The 21,911-nt window shown below is 30.5% G+C and overlaps 4 protein-coding genes across 5 annotated transcripts; 1 reads left to right on the top strand and 3 right to left on the bottom strand.

Annotated features, from left to right (window-relative positions):
* Positions 1 to 313: 313 nt before the first annotated feature.
* LOC146541523 (U2 small nuclear ribonucleoprotein auxiliary factor 35 kDa subunit-related protein 2) lies at positions 314 to 4,247 on the bottom strand. The gene is made up of 8 exons (XM_085187302.1): positions 4,091 to 4,247; positions 3,941 to 4,014; positions 3,651 to 3,862; positions 2,982 to 3,245; positions 1,965 to 2,141; positions 1,409 to 1,574; positions 902 to 1,004; positions 314 to 521 (listed from the first exon to the last, which is right to left on the bottom strand). The coding sequence occupies exons 1-8, from the start codon at positions 4,096 to 4,098 to the stop codon at positions 338 to 340; spliced, it is 1,188 nt and encodes a 395-aa protein (XP_085043428.1). The 5' UTR covers positions 4,099 to 4,247; the 3' UTR covers positions 314 to 337.
* A 438-nt stretch (positions 4,248 to 4,685) lies between these two features.
* Positions 4,686 to 7,186, top strand: LOC146541522 (uncharacterized). Its single transcript, XM_085187326.1, has 4 exons — positions 4,686 to 5,029; positions 5,107 to 5,304; positions 6,163 to 6,284; positions 6,650 to 7,186. The coding sequence occupies exons 1-4, from the start codon at positions 4,831 to 4,833 to the stop codon at positions 6,800 to 6,802; spliced, it is 672 nt and encodes a 223-aa protein (XP_085043452.1). The 5' UTR covers positions 4,686 to 4,830; the 3' UTR covers positions 6,803 to 7,186.
* On the bottom strand, positions 7,052 to 9,504 carry LOC146541521 (uncharacterized). Its single transcript, XM_085187338.1, has 8 exons — positions 9,214 to 9,504; positions 8,994 to 9,132; positions 8,732 to 8,909; positions 8,566 to 8,662; positions 8,348 to 8,444; positions 7,468 to 7,602; positions 7,219 to 7,335; positions 7,052 to 7,117 (listed from the first exon to the last, which is right to left on the bottom strand). Exons 1-8 carry the CDS (start codon positions 9,348 to 9,350, stop codon positions 7,052 to 7,054), a joined length of 966 nt encoding a protein of 321 aa, XP_085043464.1. The 5' UTR covers positions 9,351 to 9,504.
* A 936-nt stretch (positions 9,505 to 10,440) lies between these two features.
* On the bottom strand, positions 10,441 to 20,983 carry cnn (phosphodiesterase 4D interacting protein centrosomin). 2 transcript variants are annotated; one of them, XM_085187220.1, is made up of 12 exons: positions 20,820 to 20,983; positions 16,996 to 17,048; positions 16,540 to 16,679; positions 15,471 to 15,590; positions 15,306 to 15,398; positions 14,993 to 15,048; positions 14,799 to 14,835; positions 14,603 to 14,710; positions 13,324 to 13,475; positions 13,136 to 13,207; positions 11,740 to 12,821; positions 10,441 to 11,399 (listed from the first exon to the last, which is right to left on the bottom strand). In XM_085187220.1, exons 1-12 carry the CDS (start codon positions 20,846 to 20,848, stop codon positions 11,200 to 11,202), a joined length of 2,142 nt encoding a protein of 713 aa, XP_085043346.1. In that variant the 5' UTR covers positions 20,849 to 20,983; the 3' UTR covers positions 10,441 to 11,199. The 2 variants fall into 2 exon arrangements, with proteins under 2 accessions (XP_085043346.1, XP_085043338.1); XM_085187212.1 differs by lacking the exon at positions 20,820 to 20,983 and adding an exon at positions 18,538 to 18,937.
* Between the last annotated feature and the right edge of the window lie 928 nt (positions 20,984 to 21,911).

The raw sequence follows: 21,911 nt of genomic DNA, 5'->3' as shown, positions 1-21,911 counted from the left end.
AGCTCTTATTTCATATTTATGTTTTTGATGCGATCTCGTATTTTTTTATCTCCTTTAAAAATTTAAATCTTAGTTTCCATTCTTTAAAGATAATGGAAACACATTTTAATGATTGACACGATTTATCTTTCGTGATTATTTAAGCAAATTATGAAAAATTATCAATATATTTTACAATAGTTCAAAATACAAATTAAGCTTAGAATTTGGATTTTTTAACTGACTCCATCATAGAATATCGAAAAGAAAAGGTAACATAAATAATGTAAATAAAAAAATAAAACACAGGTAAAAGGAATGAGTAAAAACAATATAAAATTCAGCATCTCATTTATATTCAAGATCTTGAACGGTGTTTATGGCGTTTTTTTCGCCTGCTACTACTATCGTCTGCTCCCCTTTTTCTATTTCTGTGTTTATCTCTATCTTTATGGTTACCTGTTTCTTGTTTAGTTGTTTTTCTAGATAACTCCCGCTCGGGTGATTCAGACCATCGCCACGATCGCGATGAATGATCCGATCTAAAACGATGATGATGATGATACTCAAACAACTTAAAACACCAATATGAAATCATTATAAGGCACAAACACTATTTGACTGCTAACACGATGGCTGTGGGTTCAATTCCCAGTTAAGGAATTATTCCTAATTCCTTATAAGTAGGTATAAGTACAAGAAATATATTATTGTAATTTTCTCATTCTGATAAAACAAAGCGCGGTGCTGAGTTTCACCACTTAACACGGAATGTTTTGAAAAGTGGGGACAGAGCATTTTAACACAAAGCTCCTCTCTAAAAATTGAATTAATTAAATATGGAGTCATTTAATGTCTTCACTTGTAAAGTATTTTCCGACAACTAACCGACAAAATGACAGTTCTATTTTTTCAAACTTACTTCTCATATATTTGCATATCAAGCTGAAGTTTCAGAGGATTCTTGAAAACATGTAAAAAATTACAAGAACGACCTTTCGGACACCTTCTGTTTGTTTGTAAACCTAAAATTGTATTAAATGATTGTTTAATATAATAATTAAAAATGCGAGCTTCACGTTCTATCCCGCACACAGCAGTATAGGTAAAGGGAACCTAGTGTTAAGACATTGAAGCATTGCGTGTTTTGACCCTTGATACCAGAGCGAAGAAATGAAAATAAAAAAAAATTAAATAAATATTCCATTTCATCGAGTGAGGATTGAACCCACAACTAGTTGTGTTACTACTAGTTGTTTATGGTACCATTGTGTCCCTGAAGATAATAATAATTTAAAAAAATGCACAAATCAATACAATTCTTGTAAAATAGCAAGAAAGGAAGACATTGTGAAAACATACATTTATATTGTTAGACAAAATTATAATAATTTAATTACAAGATTCATAAATTTAAAATAAAACATACCACATATAGCACTTTTCCACGATTTTAACTGACAGAACTGGAGAGAAAGTTGTTTGCCTCCATACCAACGACCATGCAGAGCTCTGTATGCGGATACTGCACTCCGTACATCACCATATTCTATGTATGTATTTCCACGAAGATGTTTCTCATAATTATTGCACACCTAATTATAGAGTATATAATTTATAGTTATTATGTTAAACAAACTATTAAAGTCACAAGTAATTATATTTTATAATACAGACCTTTGTTTATTATTAATGAACAGGTTCCAAAGAAGTCAACTTAGATACATTTTTTGCCTAAGTAATTTGAATTATGAAGTGTGAGTTAAGACAATTATACTGTTAAAAATACTAATGTGATATAATATAATTTTTGATCTAAAACAGAATACTAAAATATTTTTAATATAATATGTCATTTGTATTTAAGTAATACAATACAATTTACCATAAAAATATAATATCATGATATGGACTTTCAATAATATATAAAAATTATCAAAGGATACGAAGTTTGCTGAAATCAAATGTTATCTACATTAACTAACCTTTAATTGTGCAACTTGCCCAAATTTTTGAAATTCTGGTAAAATATCATAAAAGAAATCTCGAAAGTCTTTGTATGTGTCGCTGTCATCATATTCAAGCATTATATCTGTGTCATATTCATTAAAATTTGCATTTTCTAAGCCAAAATGTCCAAACATATTTGCGGCCAGTAATACCTAAGAAAATGACAAAATACCTAAGAGTGATGACAAAGAAAAACAAAGAGACAATACTATAAGTTTAAACAAATGGAAAGTAGGATAAAAAACGCTTGCAAAAGATACTGGAGCTTAAAAGATGCTATGAAAGACAAGAAACTTCATATAAACATACAAAGCAAACTATTTAACTCCTGAATATTATCCGTCCTTGCATATGGTTGCCTGTCATGGACTCTTAAGTCAGGAAATGACAAGCAAAATTGCAATCGCAATGGAAAGGAGTATGTTATGTATAAAAAAAATTGGATAAAGTGAAAAACATTGTAGTTAGGAGTAAAAGTAATGTAACAAGATGTAACATCTAAAATTCAAAGACTTGAATAGAAATAGGCTGGGCACATGATAAGAGGTCAGGACAAATGGAATAGGAAAGTAACAGGATAGTACCCCAGAGGCAGAGTGGCTCTAAAGAGAACCGAATGGTAAATATTGGAGGAGGCCTTTGCCAATTGGTAAACAGATCTACAAATAATATGCAAAAATTAAATATTACAATTAACTTAAATAAATATGTGTATTATATGTTTTGTTTAAATTAAAAATTATTATGATTATTATAGAAATAGTTATTTTATAAGTAATTTTTATTTAATAAAGATAGGGCTTAAATTATTTAATAAAGATAGAGCTTGTTGTAGTGCAGGTACAACCTACAATTGTAAATGCAATGGTGTTCTTAGCTCTAGTAAGTAATAGGTTATAGGTTTCCTCTGCACTCTCCGCCAATAGTAGGAATCTTTTTCCTACAAAAAACAATATTGTAACAATTTAGCATATAATTTTAGTTTAATATACCTTAGTGACACCAGGATATATATGATTGCGAGAACATTCATCACCAAAACGGCAACATGCAGTTTTAGTAAAAAAGGGACATGTGACATGACCTGGTTTACTTTCGTATAAAATTTGTAACTCTTTCGGAGGTTCAACAGAATCTCCATTTAAAAAATTTTCTAAGTTATTCATAAACAATTCTTGTCTTTTTTGGTTTCTCAATTCTATTTCTTTTAAAGCCTCTTCTTCTTTTTTTTTCCTTTCTTTCTCTTTTTCCCATTCCTTAAAGCAAATAGGAACTATATATATTTATGTAATATTATTATTTTTTGTAATAATATTATTGACAAATAGTACTTCATTAAAAAAAATCATCACTACAATAATAATGTATTTCACCACTATGATACAAAATTTTTGGTACTGTCTGTTGTAAAAAAGATTGTATAAGTATTAAAGAAAGAAAGAACATTAAGACATAGTCAGACAGAATCATTTGATATTTAAAAACAGATAAAAATGTTATCATATTGGAAGATGTGCAACTCTTGGAAACCACACAAGAAAGAACTAAGAAGAACTAGAATCCACATAGTTTGATGAAATTTTATGTTTCTAAATATTTTTCTTTAACATGTTAAGGAAGGGAAAATAAATCCAAAAAAAAACATATAGAAAGTAACATACCAATCGCAACTTAGCTTGTTGTTGAAGTTTCCTTTGTAGCAATTGCTCATTTTTTTGTTGAAGTGCTTTCCACTTTTCAATTGCTTCTAATTCTGCTTTAATCCATTTGTCATTTTCTATCTTATTTTGTATTTCAATTTGTTCAGTCTCAAATTTTTCTATATCTTCCTGCTCTTTAAGTAAATCATTTAACTTAAGATCTCTTAATCTATCTGAAAAAGAATGTAAATGAAACTATTTGCAATAATTTATAAGTACTGGGTAATATAATTGTTTTGAAAACTTCTCACCCCTTTCTGTAGCGTTTTGAGTTCGAATTTTTCTTCTTCTTTCTCTTTTAACAATTTTGCGCCATTCATTATGCCTATTGAAAAGTGCTTTTTAATATAAATATTATAGAATAAATAATTTATAAATAAAATAATACAATAATATATTACTTTCCCATTTCAATTAATACTTAAATAAATTTTACACCGTTTTTCATGTATTCAGGTAATCTTTTAGCAGTATATGTTCCTTGTCTTTTAGATAATAATTTATTATGACAAATTGACAATTGACAAATGACAGTTTCACTTGACAACTTTAAAGCCCGTAAAATAAAAAGTAGTAAGCATGTATAACAGTGCTGCTATATATAAATATTTTAATGCGAAAATTTACCAAAAATTACGATATGTATAAATAAATATAATTTTGTTTCCTCGAACATACTGATAATCTGAAAATTTATGTCTTTTCGCTCACTAAGCTACTAACAAGGCTTTTTGTATTATTTGTTCATGTTATTTAAGTATCTTGATCTAATAAAGCTGCCGTTAAATATGTTTATTAACAGTGAAAACTCATAAATTCTTGACGATCCTTATGTGGATGTGTAAGTCCGTCTTTAATTTATGTTGATATAGTTTGATATTAAAACATTAATAATTTAACTATTAAATTAAGGAAATATAATACATCTTTATCATTAGTGATTAAAAACAGAGTATAAATGTATTGTTATTCATACAATTCGTACTGTTTCACATATTTATTTTAGTGATGTTAAAGACGGTAGATGTTAAACTAAATTTGTGTTATAATTTTATGTCCGACCATAACTATTTATTCGATTTATTTTTTTATAAATTTTAAAGACGTTACTTAAAAGACGCCACGAAAAATAATATTACAAATGGAAACAAATAAAGAAAAATTGAGAAATTTTATAATAAGCAACAATACAAGAGAAGTAACGGAATTATTGCAAAATGGTCTTGACCCCAACTTTGAAAACGGATGGCCGATAAGATTAGCAGCCAGATACGGAATCCAATCAATAGTTAAATTATTAATTCAGTTTGGTGCTAATCCTCATATATTGAGTGAAGCAGGTAAAATGCAAACGTAATAGAAGACGCCGTGGAAGTTTTAATTAGAAGTATGTATATTTAATTGATTGTTTAAATAGGGGCATCAACACTACAGCTAGCGGTGTTTTCTGGATTGCATTGGGATAATGACGGCTGGACAGATTTGTTGTCATGTTGCGATTCATCTCAACTGGCAGATGGTGCAGCTGTTGCGATTATTTTTAACAATATAGCAGCATTGTCTAAAATTCTTCAAACAAGACGATGCAATACACATATACCTACTTCCTTGACAGGTGATTATATAAATAAATATGTTTTCTATTTAAGTAGCCATAGATATTTAGATATATTATAAGATTACAATACATAACTATTTACCTAATATTTAAAAAAAAAATGGATATATGAGAAAATATATTAGTGGGGCATTTATCATATATTTATGTAATATAATCCAAAACCGTGATTTTTTTAATGTTTTGTCCATTTGTCCGTCCTCAGAAATGGCTAAGCCGATTTGCAAATCCTTTAAATGCATTTATTGTTTGTTTTGTGTAAACTGATTCATAAATATAAAAGTTAGCTCAATATCAAAAAGGTATTTTGTTCGACAAATTTGGAATTGCCCAAAGCTTTAGTTTTCAATATATGGATTTGAAATTGAATAAGATTTCTCAATGATTATGGATATTACTTAAGTATGTCACGAAAGTAATTCAGATGAGTAAATAAATAATGAAGCCGTTGTGAAGCAGGGCTCAAGCGTGCGACTATACCTATAGGCGACGGTTGTGGATTATTAATATTTCATTTGAAATTAAATATTTAATATTTCCATTTCCTCGCTCCGGTAACGGGGCAAAGTGTGTTCCACCACTTAACACGCAATTCCTCGAGAATTCGGTGATGCAAGAATGAAAGTTTTTTTTATAGGAACGGAGTATCTTAATTTATTCTAGGTTTGCTATGCTTAAAAAATAATTATTGAGAAGTTAAAATGGTCAAGGCCGCGAGTGGGTCACTAGTCTTTATTAAATTATATTTCTTTAAAATAGCTGAAAAGAAAGAATTAACTGTGGAGTTCTGAAGTTTACTGTTGATCATTAAAAATAACAATTGAAATCTAAAGATATTGTATAATACTATTTCAGGTAAAACAGTGGAAAACTTAGCCAAAGGATATAAGTTGCAATATCTTTTGAACTTTCCAGTCGTGTCGTCCCAAAATACTCTACAAGTAACTTCAAACACAACACCTCGTTTAACAAGAACGGTAACCATCTTAGCAGATCTTAACAATACTATTAAAACATTACAATTACCGGTCGTGACGCAGGGGCTTATGTAGAGATGATTTCGATGGTTGTGGGTTCGATTCGATTCCCTACTATTTCTTCGCTCAAGTAGCAATGCAAAAACCCGGTACAAAAATACCTCGAAAAATACAGCGGTAAGTGGCGAACGGAGTGTCTTAACACTAGGTTCCCTCTGCCTACCCTGACGTGTGCAGGACAGCGTGAAACTGTTTTTTTTAAATTCTTTATTTAAAAAAAAAAACAATAACTTTAATAGGTATAAAACGCGTACGACGTAAGCTTAGTTAAAAAATGCTTTATAATAAATTTATTTACGTTTTAGGGTTACAGAGGAGAAAATGCTCAAATAAATAGAAATTTGTCTCCATCGGTAGCACGCTTCTTTGACTTGAGTGCTAATCAACCCTCCTTGAGTTTGCCGCACAGCCCTATGGGACTCATTTTGTCTCCTCCAGCGCAAGCTCAACAAATGTAGCTTGATATTTGTAAATTAACTATTTATTATTAATGACTAATATAGAAAATGACGAAGCTTTCGCTGAAAATATTATGATATTGGAAGAATTAAATATTTTTTTTATTACTAGATATTAAATTTTAATTAAAGTCTCACGACAATATGGAAATGATTAGTTGACAACTGACGGTGTGTTTATAACATTTTTAAAACATTTTTTAGGCGTGGTAATTTGGTAAATATGCAAATAAATTAGAAAAGTGTATTTCAATATTTTTGTGTAGGAGTACAAAGACTGACTGCTTGTGTTTCTGCTAACTTTTCATTATTCGTCTGGAAAAAAAATAGTTATAGTTAAATTTGAAAACATTTTGCCTTAAATTTATTAAATATAAAACTGAATACTGTTTGTTTTAATTTTAACAAAAATAAACCACATTACTCACACTATCAAGATTATTTTCCAAAGAAATTGGTTCCAGTAACTGAACTCCTGTTATGTAAAGCATGTTTTGTTTTAAGCAATTTATAAATTTTAATACAACAGAAATCTGTGAAATAATGTCGTACATATTAAATAACTTTTTCAGTTATGAAAATATAATTGATCCTAATGATATTTATTTATGTTTGCATTTTAGGTAATAATTTTAATTTATTATTTTAATAGAAGTAAAACTCACACCGGGAGTTTTCGCTGTAGGAATTATAATGGGAAAGTTTTCAGCAAGACAAATTTCAGGGTACGTTAATGGGTCACCGCGCCAAAAACGTACAGAGTAGTAAGGAAATTCTTTTTCGGATAACCGATATCCATGCTGAAAAATCAATATTATTCAATGCTTTTTTTTTGTTTTATCTTTGCTAAGCGCATGGCAGAGGGTACGATATCCACTCTATAGATTTTGTTATTTTATCGCTTCTGATAACAAGAGTAAACGCGGCGGTGCATTTTGCGAAACAAATCGCAATGTCCCGAAAATTAGGTGTAGTAATACGAGGCTCTGCCTACCCTGCTGTATGCGGAATACAGTGCGAAAGTGCAAAGAAAAAGAATCTCTTCATATTGTGGCCGTAGCGCAGCCGCACAAGGGTGTGATTGTAACCGACGCTTGTGTTTCGATCCCCACTCGAGGAAAAGAAATATTTATTACCATTTATATTTTCATTTTTTCGCTCTAGTGTCAAGGCAACGAGCGACGTTGAGTACCGCCTCCAGAATTCAGCGGAAAGTGGAGAACGAACAATTTTTTTTAAGTAAAATTTATTTTTTCTGGGACGTGCACAAACGACCGACTCACCCCACACTCCCCAATCAATCAAGCTTCCACAGTGTATTGAAAAATGAATATTTTTTTACTTATTTCGTATAAAATAGGTCGGCGCTTTTCTTGCTTATTTAAATTTTATTTAATTGTTAATTAATGAAACTAGTGGCAATACGTAAAAAGCAAATAACAGAATCATTTCACAAGTTCTGTTTAACTCAGTTAGTCAGCGTTTCAACTGCGAAGTTCCATTGAAAAAATTTTGGTAAATATTAAATAACAAGCAAATACCTACAATATTTTTCCAATGACGTCGGAGATCTTTGTAACATTTAAAATCTCCTGATTTAGGTAAAGTAGGAAGAAAGTCTTCTATTACAGCTTCATTTAAACTAAGTTAAAAAAGATACATAATGTAGAGAACGTAAGTAAAATTAAATTACAGAAATAATACTTTTCTCTCTTTTGAAATGATTTTTCTTTAAAAGTAATAATAATAAGCCCAAGCTGTACCTTGGCAGCACTTTTATTTTTTGCCCCGGAGTAAATTTCCCTTTGGGTCTAACAATATTTATTTTAATTGGTTTTACCGTCAATGTAATAACATTATCTGCAAAAAAATATTTGGCATTATATCCACCGTTATTTTAATATTTAGTACATTAAGTAATGTACTTGCTGTTTATATATAAATTATATTGAACACCGTCTTGAAATCCATTCGTAATCAAAAAAGATCTATTATTAATATAATAATTGCAGCCTAAAACGTTCCATGTCGGTGCTATCCTTGCAGACAATGTATAATGAAAACATTCTAAATAAATTTCTTCCGTTACATCGTTGATATTACCGTCCTTTAAATAAAATATAAGTTGTAAATATTTGTGTTAACATAGCTAAGTAACTAATGTATATTGAATGGTAATGTAAATTAGTACCTGAATTAGAGAAAATTTCAAAAACAATGATATCAAGCGATCATAATCATTCCCTATTCTATTGAAGATAATATGAATTTGCTTTACATCTTTTTTATCAGGACAAGACAAAATAGAAGATGCAGTAAATATGATCATCCTTTAAAAAATGTTATTATACAATAAATAAATCATTCATAATTATATTCTTTCCTTGCATTTTTCTTAATTTGTTACTAACCTACACTTAAGTACTTTCCAATGATAGTTAGAAGGAGCCGATCTATCGTGCTTATCTGCAATATTAGCCACTGTTTTCAGGTATCCAAGGTCTTTAAAGTTTATTATATTGATATTGAATTCGTATAAACTCGACATTTTATTAGATTTTATAGGTTATTACTAGTTACTACTAGGTAGGTATATCATAAGCCGTACCCGCCAATTTTAATACTTTTTTTATTTCGATAATTACTTACTTATGACTGTGGTAAAAGAATATGCGGCCTTGCATAGTTTTTTTGTAACTTTCTATTATTTTATATCTATTTACTTTTGTTATATAGCAACAGTTATTAAAATTACAATAAAGAGTGTACATAAACGAACTATAACAAATCCCACTGTAACATCTTATTTACATACTCTATAATTATAATAAAATCGTAACAAATCGGTGTCTGTACATGTAAAGTATACAGAATGTTTTTGTCAGCACCACTTTAAATGAAACCAATTTGAACTAAAATGAATAGTTTCTTTTTCAAACAAAATAAATAATTAAATTATCGTTGTAAAATAAAACGCCATGTTAAGGACGACGCACACACATATAAACCTATCAAAGGAAAACCGCCGCATTCGCTTCATTCCGAAATCCTGAAATTGTTTAACCTTTAGTAGTATTTTTGTAGTAGTTACTAAACTGTTGAGGGAGGAGACGTCTTGATTAATTTCTTTGGGTATGGGTTTGAAATATTTTACCCTATATGCTGTTCCCGTAAAAGGAGCACTGACGCTTCCTTCCAGAATTCAATAGGTCAACGGGAAATACAATTTATAAAAGATGACAAACTTAGGTTTGCACTCATTTTGTATGAAACTACAAATGTAAGTTTGTGATTTCACATTTACATTATACATTTTCAATTTTCGTATTTTTTCTTTATTTGTTTAGTAAGTTGTCACTTCATATTAATTTCATAGCTGTTGGTCGACGAGAAGTACCCTACAGGTTTTGATTACCCTTTAACTTGATTTGTGCTTCAAGGGACCATAGAAAATTTTATATTACTATCAGCTTGATATCTCCACGCGAACTTCAGATAAATGGTCTTGAGACAGAAAACAAAGTGATCCTATAAGGGTTACGGTTTTAACTTTTGAATTATTGAACCCTAAAAATATATTTATATAACCGTCGAATTGAGAACCTCCTTCGGTATTTTCGTAGGTTAAAAAAACAATATTTCATATCAAAAAGCTTATTTAATTAAATACATGTAAAATATCAACAAATTACTATTAAAATAAGTAGTAAAATAGCACATCACAAAGGTATTTAAAATTTTGAAATTAATAGGGAAATTCACATAAAATGTTACTGTAAAAATCGATATGGTAAATTATAGCTATCGCTTAATTAACATTATTTTATAATATAAGGATAATACTGGTCATGGGCAAAAGAAGGCAGGGGCGGGTGGAGAACGAAAAGTGGCGTTGAAATACTAAAAAACAAAAAAAGATTTACTCAATGAAAAATCGAAAGAGATTGGAATTTCTTTAAAATATTTTCCTTAAATTGAACCTCAGCTCAAATATTTTCATATGATACTTTAGTGTTTGCTTAAATAATAATTTAAGAAGATTTTTATTTCGTATGTGTTAACTCGACTTCTATAGGATGAGCAACGCTTCCCTGTATCCTCTGCAATACCAGGTCCCTTTTAGAAAATATCGATACCATAATAATTCTTAAACCTAACTCCATCGGCGTGAATTTATAAAACGCTACTAACGTTATATTTTAAGCACACTAATTAAAAAATGCTTTGGTATATTTAGCTGTATTTACGTATTTAAGACAATCATCGTTTTTTTCTAATAAGTGATCTACAAAAACAGTGTAACGTTTTCCGGGTCTCTTGTAAAGTTCACGAATATAGTGTAAGATGGGTTACGTGTTAAGGTATCGATATGTATAGACACGCCCATGATACCGGGCCTATTGTTGGTTTTGATTTTCTAATTGATCTCGCGCTTTACGCAGCACGCCATGTGTCTTATGAATTTCCCGACATATAGCTCGCTTCACGCTCCTCTTTCGCATATTTGCGGCATTCAGTTGTGTAAGAGCTTCTGCGAGTGTCGCTTTGCTTCTGGCCAGTTTTTGTTTTAGTGTAACATTCTCTTCATACAATGATCCTGAACAGAAATATTTTTTTAAATATATATAAAATATTTTACAATATAAATAATAGTATTTACAATCATAAAGAGAAATAACAAAGCTTAAAAAAACACCATTGTGATTGTTGAATATATGTTCAGTATTCAAAAAAAAAATATTCATTGTTTTAAGCATTAACGTGAATTTAAAAAAAATGTACAAAGATAAAACTGGTAAGAATATATTGAATTTAACATGTCGATGACGATGACGATTCAAAGACACGCGTGTTTTTGATCAATAGTCTTACTTAAAATTCCACATTTAATGTATAAAAAACACAATGTAGTAATATAATTAAATGTAAATACTTACGTGGAGAAAGATTTACTTCGTCATTTTGTTCTAAGCTCGATAGTCTATCACTGTCAATGCCTTGATCAGGAGAAGTGGGCCTTTCTTCTTCGAATGGGACACCTTCATAAATTTCGTCGATTTTGTCATCATATTCTGCCATTGCTACTTTACGTGTTATTTCTATTTCTAGTTGAGCATTAGCTTCCATAGCGTTAGCAAGTTTTTCCCGAGTTTCTTCCAACTCTCTTTCAATGCGTAATCGATCATGTTGAGCTCGGGCTCGTTCTAAAGCGGCTTGCGAAGCCTGCACGGTCGCCTCGTCTGCTGCACGTCGCAGGGAACGTTCAGTTTCCAAAAATGTAGACTCCATTTCGTGTTTCTCTGAACGTAATCTTTCAACTAATTGTAAATTGTGAGAAATTTGTTGCTCATTGTCTTTGATTCTGGTGTCCAAAGCGAATACAGTTTGTTTGAGACTTTCTAAGTTTTTATTAGTTTCAATTGTATTTTGTTGTTCAAGTGCTAATGTCGCTTTCATTTCATCGTTTTCAACCGTGAGGTCATCTAATTGCTTTGCAGCGAGTTCTAGTTTCTCTCTTAAATCTTTCTTTTCTTCTTCCAATATTTGATTACGTTTAGAAATTACATCAACCTGCTCTATAAGAATATTTTCATTGATTAGCTTATTTTCTTCAGATCTTGAACCATGGGAAAGTTTAGAGCGACGTGATCGATACTTGTTTTCGGAGACACACTCCGGCACCATAACCCCAGTATCACAGAGACCGACTCGAGCTAACGACACATTTCTATCCGGCTCCGACCAACACTCCGACTCGGATATAACATCCGCTTGTGGAATATTTCGAATTGGTTTTCTCATAGAGTACCTGTGGCTATCGTCGCTGCACATTAAGTGATGACCAAACATCATAGTGAGATCGTCTATCCTCATCAATTGTGAAATGTCAAGATTACTTTCGTCCATTGTTAATTCTTCGGGGGCCATTGATTCGTCTAATTCTAAGCCGACAGGCAATGCTAAGCTTTGCTCTAGTATACTTTCCGCGAGCTTCTTTTTTTCTTCACCTAGAACACATCTGTAAAGGAAATTTTTATGTTTTACAGTTTTATTGACAAAAAAAACATTTAATTCCATAATTTAAGGAACAGGAAATAATTTAAGTCAGGAACTTGCCTCATAATACATATTCGAATTCGTATTATTCTATACATAAATGAAGCATGTACTTCTTATTGACTTACAACTCTATTCATTAACTACTTCATTTTGCTATTTACTTTTTAAAAAAATTATCATTGCGAAAAAAGCTTTTGTTGGCTTATTTCAAATAACGCCCTATTAATTAATTTGATTTGATAATTATACAAAATTTTACACTCATATACTCACTTGTGCGATAGCAATTTATCTAAAAAGTATGTTAGTCCTTGCAAACGACGTGTCAATAGCTGCTGCAGATTTCTAAAAAGGCAAATTAGGATTTATTATTCTATATTAAAAAAATATCGATTAATCTCGTAATTTCTAAATATTAATGATATGATGAAACATCATAATAATAAATGAACTGTCTTTACCCTGTAGAATCTTCATTTGTGTTGTCCACATGTGTTTGCAGTTGTCTGACTTTGTTCTCTAAATCTTTAATATGCTCATCTTTGCATTTTAATATTTCTTCATATTTTTCCAATTGTGAGTCACTCACATTAGCATATGTTAGCTCTTTATCCTGTTTAAACATGTCATCTTTATAAAATATAAGTATGATTTTAGCCCTACGCTATATCCCGCTTATAGCAGTATCCCTTTTTTTATAAAAAAGACAAGGCAAGGCAAGTGGCGTACGGGTCACCCGATGGTAAGTGTTCACCATCGCCCACGACACTGTGTAACGCCAGGTCAGCTACAAGTAGTACGGCAGTGTAGGCCAAAAGTACCCTGTGTTAAGACGCTCCGTTCCCTTCGCATCGTGTTACAAACCTTGCATGTGTGTGAATGGCAGATCATAACGCCGTCTTGTAATTAGAGCGGATAAATGAAAATAATTCACTTCCTTCCTCTGTGTAGAAATCGAATCCACAACAAACGCTGTGCTCACGCTGTATCTAGCAGGGTAGTCAGAGGTTACCTAGTGTTAAGACACTCCGTTCCGCATTTTTCGCCGAACTTTGGTGGCAGTGTTAAGGGGCGGAATTCAACGCCGCCTTGCCTTGACCCGCGAGCGAAGAAAATAGAAATATTAAATTTTTAGTTGCCTCCAGTGGAAATCATACCCACAAGCTGTCGCGTTTACAGTCACACTCTGTGCCCTTGCACCACGGTTGAAGTATAAAATCAATTAAAGTTGCCTAATTGTTTAAATTATAAACTACATTGTGTGGATAAAGTATAATATTCCACAAGTTCACTTTCCCATAGGTAAATGGCGAGGAAGCGAAAAGATATTCCGGCGATTCCTAGGAAAGTAAAAAATTGCTAATTATTTTATTGCTATTTACTAACGCTAAGTTAACTATTTAATAACTATTTGTTTACTACCAAGAGCAGTTTTGGATTACATACATAATTACTAACATATTTTTAAATTTTGGACTACATACACTTTTAAAAACGCATAAATAACTATTTTTAGAAAATTTTAAAATAATAATTAATATTACACTTCTTAGTAGATCAAAAGAGTGATAAACATATTGGTGATTTTTCACATTTCTACACTTTACCTAGGGACCTCGATGTATATTATGATCATTAAGAGAATTATAAATAACAATAATCGGTAGCGAATATTATTTCTATTTCAATTGAAGCTGATGTAAATAATAAATTATCTAAAAAAATACATCGGAAGCTTACCAATTGGAACTTCTTTATTTCTTTGTTTTGTTGCTGAATTCTTTTCATACATCCTTTAATCATTTGAAGGGCCTTGCGATTTTCTTTCTTCAGTCTTGTCAATTGATCCTGCAAATAAAATCATATTTTCGTCTGGAATTATCAAATTATAATCAAGACACTTTAATAACATTTGTGAGATACAATTTAAGCTTACCAAATCTTCGTTATTAACCGTCACCGCCAGATAGTCCCTGGAATATAAAAAATATAATTTTATACATTAAAAAATATTTTTAAATACTTAATAGCACAAAAACCTTATCAAAATTAAAAGTCTTGCATAATTTTTCACAGAATGATTTTTAATATGTATAGCTGTTTAATAGGTATAATGTTAAAATAGCTTACCCGGCCGATTCTGATTGATAGGTCTCGTCCCCAGCATCTGTATTAGTTCCATCAACCTTAATTAAAATAAAATAAATAAATAATTATTTTATTGTAACTATGCGATATTATATAAAAAATAATAAACAAATGTATGTGGTGTACTGTGATGTACTGTAGTGTCCGTACGTAAATAGGATCCAAAAAGTAAATTGATAAATACTATTTCCTACATTCATATATTTAGTTCTAAAGTAATTATTAAATAACATTTCAATATAATATTATGTATTTCAAATGTTATTTAGAAATAAATTTATTTTATATAATATACCTTGTTGTGTGTTGACAGTCGTTCGTCCGCTTCTTTTCTTATTGTAATACTATTGTCTATAGACATTTCGGCGACTTCAGTGGAAATTGACCCCTGTGTATTAAAAACATAAGATTATCAAGAGCCGTAACTGCAGCGTAAATTAAATTTTAAGCTAATAATTACCTGATTTTCTAATACATCGATCGCTTCGGCTGCCGCAGCAAGCAGTTCTTGTTTTTCTGTAAGTTGCCTTCTCAGCTCCTCCACCTTAATTTCAAGATGCACATTGTGCTCCAATAAACCCTAAAAAGGTAATGAAAGCTTATATTTAGTACCACAGGAGAAAACACTATTTTTATGCTATAAATAAAGAGGTATTATAAAATATACATATATATTATAATATCTCCTTATTTATAGTATGTATATTAAGCATTTATAATATACTAGCAGCCCGCCCGCGGCTTCGCCCGTTTGAATGTTAAATTATCGATTTGGGTAAGAATTTATAATATTCTTTGTAAAATAACCGTAATGACTGCATATTACAAAAATCGAATCGTATAATCCAATATTGAAATCCAATCCAAAATAATTAATCGAATATCGAATCGAAAATAAATGAGAATTTCCTCCTTGTAGTGAAAGTCGGTTAAAAATACAGATTTATTACAAACAAATACAGATTTATTATGAGAATAATATATAAATTGCTATATTTAGCGGGCCATCTGATCTCTTGAGTCTTGGTTAGTCTTGTCTTGAGTTCATTCAAAAGACAATAACTTCTTTTTTAATGAACCGATTTTGACAAACAAATAAACAAACTTTAAATGTTAAGCTGAGTTAAAAGAAAGCAATTGGTGAAAGTTTAAGGTAAATCGGTTCAGTACTTTCGAAGATAAGCGTGACCATACATACAGACAGACAGACAAGAAATTAAAAAAATATATTTTTGTTTTCTATTATTCTTATTAAGTGTATCTCTATCCATTTCAGTTAAAAATACTAAATGTACAGACAAAATATTTTTACGGTTACGGTTGTGGGTTCGATCCCCACTCGATTTAAATACTACTAAAAAAAAATATTTCCATTTCTTCGCTCTGGTGTTCTGCCACTCAACACGCAATGCCTCCAGAATTCCGCAGAAAGTGGGGAATGGAGTGTCTTAACACTAGTTTCCCTCTGCCTACCCTGCTGTGTGCGGGATCCAGCATGAAGCTGATTTTTTTATTATTATTTAACTTACTTGAACTGCTGGTGGGGCACCAGCCAATAATTTTTGTTCTAAGAAATATATCCTCAATTTCATGTGAAAATTTTCCTTTCTTAAACCATTCAGTTGTTCTTCATACTGTTTCATGCTGACACAACTAGCACTAGTTACATCTGTAACATTAAAAGACACATGGCGCATCAGCTTAAAAAAATCGTTAGTAAAAATTATGTTGCTATTCAATTTAAAAGTATTTAATACAATTGGCTTAAATCATAAAGCATACATCATTAGTCAAAAACAAAAGAGTTGAATATGATATTATATCGCACAGAAATAAAAAAATATTTTAAATAACAGCATATTTTTAAAAAGATAAATTATCTTATATGCCTGCTATGCTGCCTGATAGTAGAAAAAAAAATACAAAAAAATGAATTTTGAATATCTTCATTTAGCTTTCATATCAGAATGAAGAAGAATACTTACCATGGCCCTCGTTGGCAGGAAGGGTCATTTCTTGTAATTTTCGAGGACTGGTACTGTTAAAAAAATACATAACAAAATTAATTTAATTCACACTATCTATCGTATATTCATGTAATTTAATTCAGAAATTTTTACGAATGAAGAAGTGAAAATATTTCCCCCAAGTGAAGACGACCCACACCGTCGCGTTTACTTTTCTCGCATTATACTCGTACCACCTGCTATTTAATATATATTCTGTCTTGTACTTCAGTATGATTAGGTAGCTAAGCAATAAAACACAACTTACATATATTTTGATATGTAAGTTGTGTATTCCCAATCTGTGGCATTTTTTATTATAAGTAATTAAATTAAACGCCGTCTGCACGCACGAAATAGCATGACCCATTGTCACGTTCCACCCGAGCCAAGCGTACAAGCGAGAGCGCAGAATAAAACTATTACCTAAGCCAGGGCTTCTTAAACTTTTGTCATTCACGACCCCATTTATGATTGCGAGTTTCTTAACGACCCCCCATACAAATATAACAGAAAAATAAATTAATATTTTTTGATGATTTATTTATTAGGTAACAATATACATATACATAACAATATACATAAATATATAGTTTTAGAATTCGTTTTGAAACATACAAAAATCTAAAATTAAAAATTGCACAAAAAATTATAAAATTTTATTTATTATATATAAATATTTGACATGAAAATCTCTCGCGACCCCAGAATTTTGCTACGCGACCCCTTTTGGGGTCGCGACCCATAGATTAAGAAACCCTGACCTAAGCGATCGTTTATGACGCATCTATTCTATCTATACTTATATTATGTAGATTAATTACATGTAAGTACCAATAAATATTTGAATTAAGTATATAAATATTTGAATTAAGTTTTAATTTATAGAGAAAAAATATTCAATTAACTCCTTCTTTTGATTTTACAAAATAACGATAATTCAGTTTTAATAATATAAATATATAATTCTATTCGATTTATAAAAGCATGTTCACGTTATCACCTAAAATATTATGGACCGTTAACCGACTTAAGTGATTTTTTTTCATTACAATGCTACTTTACTTAATCTTAGTGTATACGCGCGTACTTATATTAATTATGAGTAGAGTAAATATGTTAATGTTCTAACTTAATAAACAGTTCATATTTAGATGTAAAAGCTTACATACCACGTACGCGGTATTTTTAAATAACTTGGAAAATAATGAATCTGCTAGTTTATAAAGCGACACAGGTCTATTCGCTTATTGATAATAAAGTACCAGTTATACCGTTAATTATTGTTATCTGACCTCTATATTATAATGTCAGTTTAACACTAGGTACTATTCTACATATAATAAATTATTGTTCATGTTCAATATATGCAACGCCACAAGAATATTATGATAACACATTAGTCTTAGCCATTTTGATATACTTAATTTAGTTAAGTATATCAATAACTTGATGTTTTTGACTTGACCTGATTTCTTTTAAAATTAATTTAACAATAGGGAAAAGTAAATAATGTCTTACCTGAAAGGTGACGAAATAGTACAGTAATAGCTGTGCCTAGACGTATTCATTCGCGGTAAAGTAGCCATTTGATATGTTTCTATAATATATGTAACAAAGCTATGGCCAAAAATAATGCACTTTATATGTTTTATATACCACTACATCACTACACCATCACAAAAAGTATGCGTCAATTTCAATGTCTATAAATATATCACTAATTTAGTAAACTACACTCATTTAATAAATTTAAAAAGGAACAGCACTACCCTATAATAGCTATATTAAATATCAAAATAAAATGGCATAGAGCCTAATATAACGTAGAATGAACATTGTATAAGCAAATAAAATTTGTAAACTATCTTATCTCGTGTTGATCGTAGTTGTTTTGACGACACATATGACTGAGAATACTGAAATTAGGACAGGCGCGATTCGGGTTACGTTCGGGATCTCTCGACCGTCCCCGCAATCTATGTTGATAGAACATATTTACCCATATGCGTAGTGCGAGTGGAAAAGAGATGAATCTATATGCAAGAGAGAAACGGGCAAATTCATATTATGATATTATTGCAACGGGGCGGAGACGGATGCTGTTCACTTTACAACTGTACGAAAATAGACACTAGTCACTACTTTACTTTTACAATAGGCTCATGGCAAGCTTACAAATTATTATTGTTCTTATTGTTTACCATTGTTTTAGATGCACTCAATAAAAGTGGTAGCTTGCAACTTCGCTCGCGTGACCTATAATTATTCTGTAGCAATTTTGGCAAATCCTGTCTTATTACTGTCACACACTTCCATAGCACCCACAATTTCTGCTTTCTACCAGAGTAAGCGGAAGAAACCTAGTGTTAACATACTCCATTCCCCATTTTTCGCCACATTTCAGAGGCATTGCGTGTTTGGTGGCGTAATTCAACGGTGCGAAGCCTTTTGCATTGGTCCCAGAGCAAAGAAATGAAATTATTAATAAATAATAATTCATTCCACCAAGTGTTAATCAAACCCTCAACCATCTCATTACATTGATATGCCTGTGCCCCTGCGCCACAATGGCCTCAATTTATATTGTATATTTAAATAAATATTATATTTATATTATTTAAATGCGAGTGGAAATTTCCTATTGTCTGTTAGTGCTCCATCATATTTTCAAGATCTCTATTTTTTTATATTTACAACCAATGCTCAGACTTACACAGACTTAGACAGAGAAAAGTAATTGAAATATAAACATTCCCCTAATGGAAGATTGAATCTATAGATGTTTTCGAAGGTTAAATCTTTTTTTCCATTCTTTCATTACTCATTCGTTTAACATGCCCAAACCTAGAGCATGTTCTTCATTCTCACAATGATATGGCAGGGACTACCTGCCATTCGGTTTATCTCTTCATGACATATTCAATCAACTAAGCTGACTCCTATATCCTACAAAGAGATCGCCCATATTGAAACTGACATTAAAAATAACAGATATAGTCATCCATAAAGCCATAGTCAGGTCCAACTTTGCCATATTGAAACTGATATTAAAAACTATTGTAATTAAGGCAAAATTTTAAGTGTTACAAAAATGTGATGAAATTGAAATAAATTTTCATACAAAATTACAGTGAGAGCTGAATTTCATTTCTTATTCCAAACATTTGTAGCTGATGCGTTCTATCATATAATATTATAATATCAAAGGGTGAATGTGTTTAAATATTTTAAAGCTGAGATTCTTAACATTTCTAGCTTGAAGTTTTTCTAGCTAAATATACTAGTAGCAGTATATTGAAATTAATCAGTAGTGATTCATTATTTAATTACAATGGGTCTTATTGCTTTCATTATTTATAATCAAATTCTAAGATTTCAGATCCATTTCTTTATATTATATTCTCCATTTTTGATTCATCATGAATAATTCTAACTATAATAAGATATATGGTGAACATTACTAAGAGAACCGGGATGAATCAGGACTTCTGATTATAGAACATATATTATAAATAGACAAATAGTAGCAATATCTTAAGCAGTATACATTTTATAAAATGAGACAGTATCGTGAAGTGTATCAAAAGTATGTTAGTTTTCTAGTCTATAAAATTTGGTGGAGCCTAAAATAATTAAAAATATCACTTCGTATATAGTTCAGTTTTATATAAAAGTCTATTAAAATAGTATCAAAATAAGGTCGTATGGTAACAATATTAATAGCAATAATCGTATCACCGTAGCAAATATTATGAAATTATGTAAAATAAAATTATTAAAAATAAGTTTTAAGTACTTACATTATACTTTCTGCTGCTGAATCTGCCATGATTTTGATAATACCTAATCTCTAGCTGTAACTAATGTTAAATGTTTAAATAAATAAAAAACACTTTTACAAATCTTTTTCGTTGTTATTATACAATTATAAAATATATTTAAACAAAATAATATAAGAATAAAATGAAAGTATTAATTTTAACTCAACCGTAAATTGCAATTATAATTCAAGTTTAACAATTTAAATCCAACGCTTATAACCATAGACTGTAGAATCATCTAAGTTGGGTAAATGTGTTCTGTCATTTGTGGTTTTAAATTTTAATAAATGTGTACTGTGTGTGAATAGAATTCGCAGAGTGAATAGACACAAAACCCGGTGATATAAGTATTTTATACTATTAAGTGATCAATTAGACTGTATTTTTTTTATGTTACCTCAGAAGTTTTGACTGGGTGAGCCGATTTTGATTATTCTTTTTTCATATGAAAGCTAGTAGTAGAAACTTAAACCGAATTAAAATGAAACCACACTTCTATGTGTGTGTTCTCACAGATACCATTGTTAGAAATAGAAGACAATGGTATCTGTGAGAAAATCAAATAAGTCTTTAATTTGTATTAGGTATGTGCGGTAAAGTGCGTGACAAAAAGACGAATAACTCACGCCAACCTATTCCGATGATAAATTGAATAATTGTGTGTGTAAATTTATTTTTTTGGTAAAAAATATGATAAGTAATAGTTACAAGGAAAAACATTGTTAAAATTGGCGAACCACGGTTTACTTTTCGTCAGAAGTGAGATTCAACATCGTTGCATTTTTTTTCAACCAACTTAAAAAAAGGAAGAAGTTTCCAATTCGTCCGAATATTTTTTATGTATGTTCTTGTGAATGTACTAAAATGTTAGCTTGCACAAAAATCGTACCTAATTAGGATTACAGTTTTAAATAAAACAACCACTACCTACTCGTTGGAGAAGTATCCTTTTAAGGTAATTTTGAAGTCAGTGTCAAGCTAATGCTAGTTACTACAATTACAATATCAAATTACTAAACTTGTTTGTTTGACTTGGCACCAACTTCAAAATTTTAAGATATTTAATTAATT

This window comes from Heliconius melpomene, chromosome 1 (genome assembly GCF_056956725.1).
Source record: "Heliconius melpomene rosina isolate 202511_hmr_F chromosome 1, ASM5695672v1, whole genome shotgun sequence".
Classification (NCBI taxonomy): Eukaryota; Metazoa; Arthropoda; class Insecta; order Lepidoptera; family Nymphalidae; genus Heliconius; species Heliconius melpomene.
This window is presented reverse-complemented; position numbering and strand designations above follow the sequence as displayed.

What these genes read in the sequence shown, in the direction of transcription:
- LOC146541523 (XM_085187302.1), bottom strand. An exon ending in TATATCCTGGTGTCACTAAG is followed by an intron (nt 2,142 to 2,981) that starts GTATATTAAACT and finishes TCATTTTCTTAG; the next exon opens with GTATTACTGGCCGCAAATAT. An exon ending in GATATGCAAATATATGAGAA is followed by an intron (nt 522 to 901) that starts GTAAGTTTGAAA and finishes TCATCGTTTTAG; the next exon opens with ATCGGATCATTCATCGCGAT.
- LOC146541522 (XM_085187326.1), top strand. Translation starts at nt 4,831, where the DNA reads ATGGAAACAAATAAAGAAAAATTGAGAAATTTTATAATAAGCAACAAT. An exon ending in TCATATATTGAGTGAAGCAG is followed by an intron (nt 5,030 to 5,106) that starts GTAAAATGCAAA and finishes TTGTTTAAATAG; the next exon opens with GGGCATCAACACTACAGCTA. An exon ending in TATACCTACTTCCTTGACAG is followed by an intron (nt 5,305 to 6,162) that starts GTGATTATATAA and finishes ATACTATTTCAG; the next exon opens with GTAAAACAGTGGAAAACTTA.
- LOC146541521 (XM_085187338.1), bottom strand. Translation starts at nt 9,350, where the DNA reads ATGTCGAGTTTATACGAATTCAATATCAATATAATAAACTTTAAAGAC. An exon ending in TGGAAAGTACTTAAGTGTAG is followed by an intron (nt 9,133 to 9,213) that starts GTTAGTAACAAA and finishes CATTTTTTAAAG; the next exon opens with GATGATCATATTTACTGCAT. An exon ending in TTGATAGTGTGAGTAATGTG is followed by an intron (nt 7,118 to 7,218) that starts GTTTATTTTTGT and finishes TTTTTTTTCCAG; the next exon opens with ACGAATAATGAAAAGTTAGC.
- cnn (XM_085187212.1), bottom strand. Translation starts at nt 18,605, where the DNA reads ATGGCTACTTTACCGCGAATGAATACGTCTAGGCACAGCTATTACTGT. An exon ending in TCCTGCCAACGAGGGCCATG is followed by an intron (nt 16,680 to 16,995) that starts GTAAGTATTCTT and finishes TTAATGTTACAG; the next exon opens with ATGTAACTAGTGCTAGTTGT. An exon ending in AAATAAAGAAGTTCCAATTG is followed by an intron (nt 13,476 to 14,602) that starts GTAAGCTTCCGA and finishes ATGTTTAAACAG; the next exon opens with GATAAAGAGCTAACATATGC.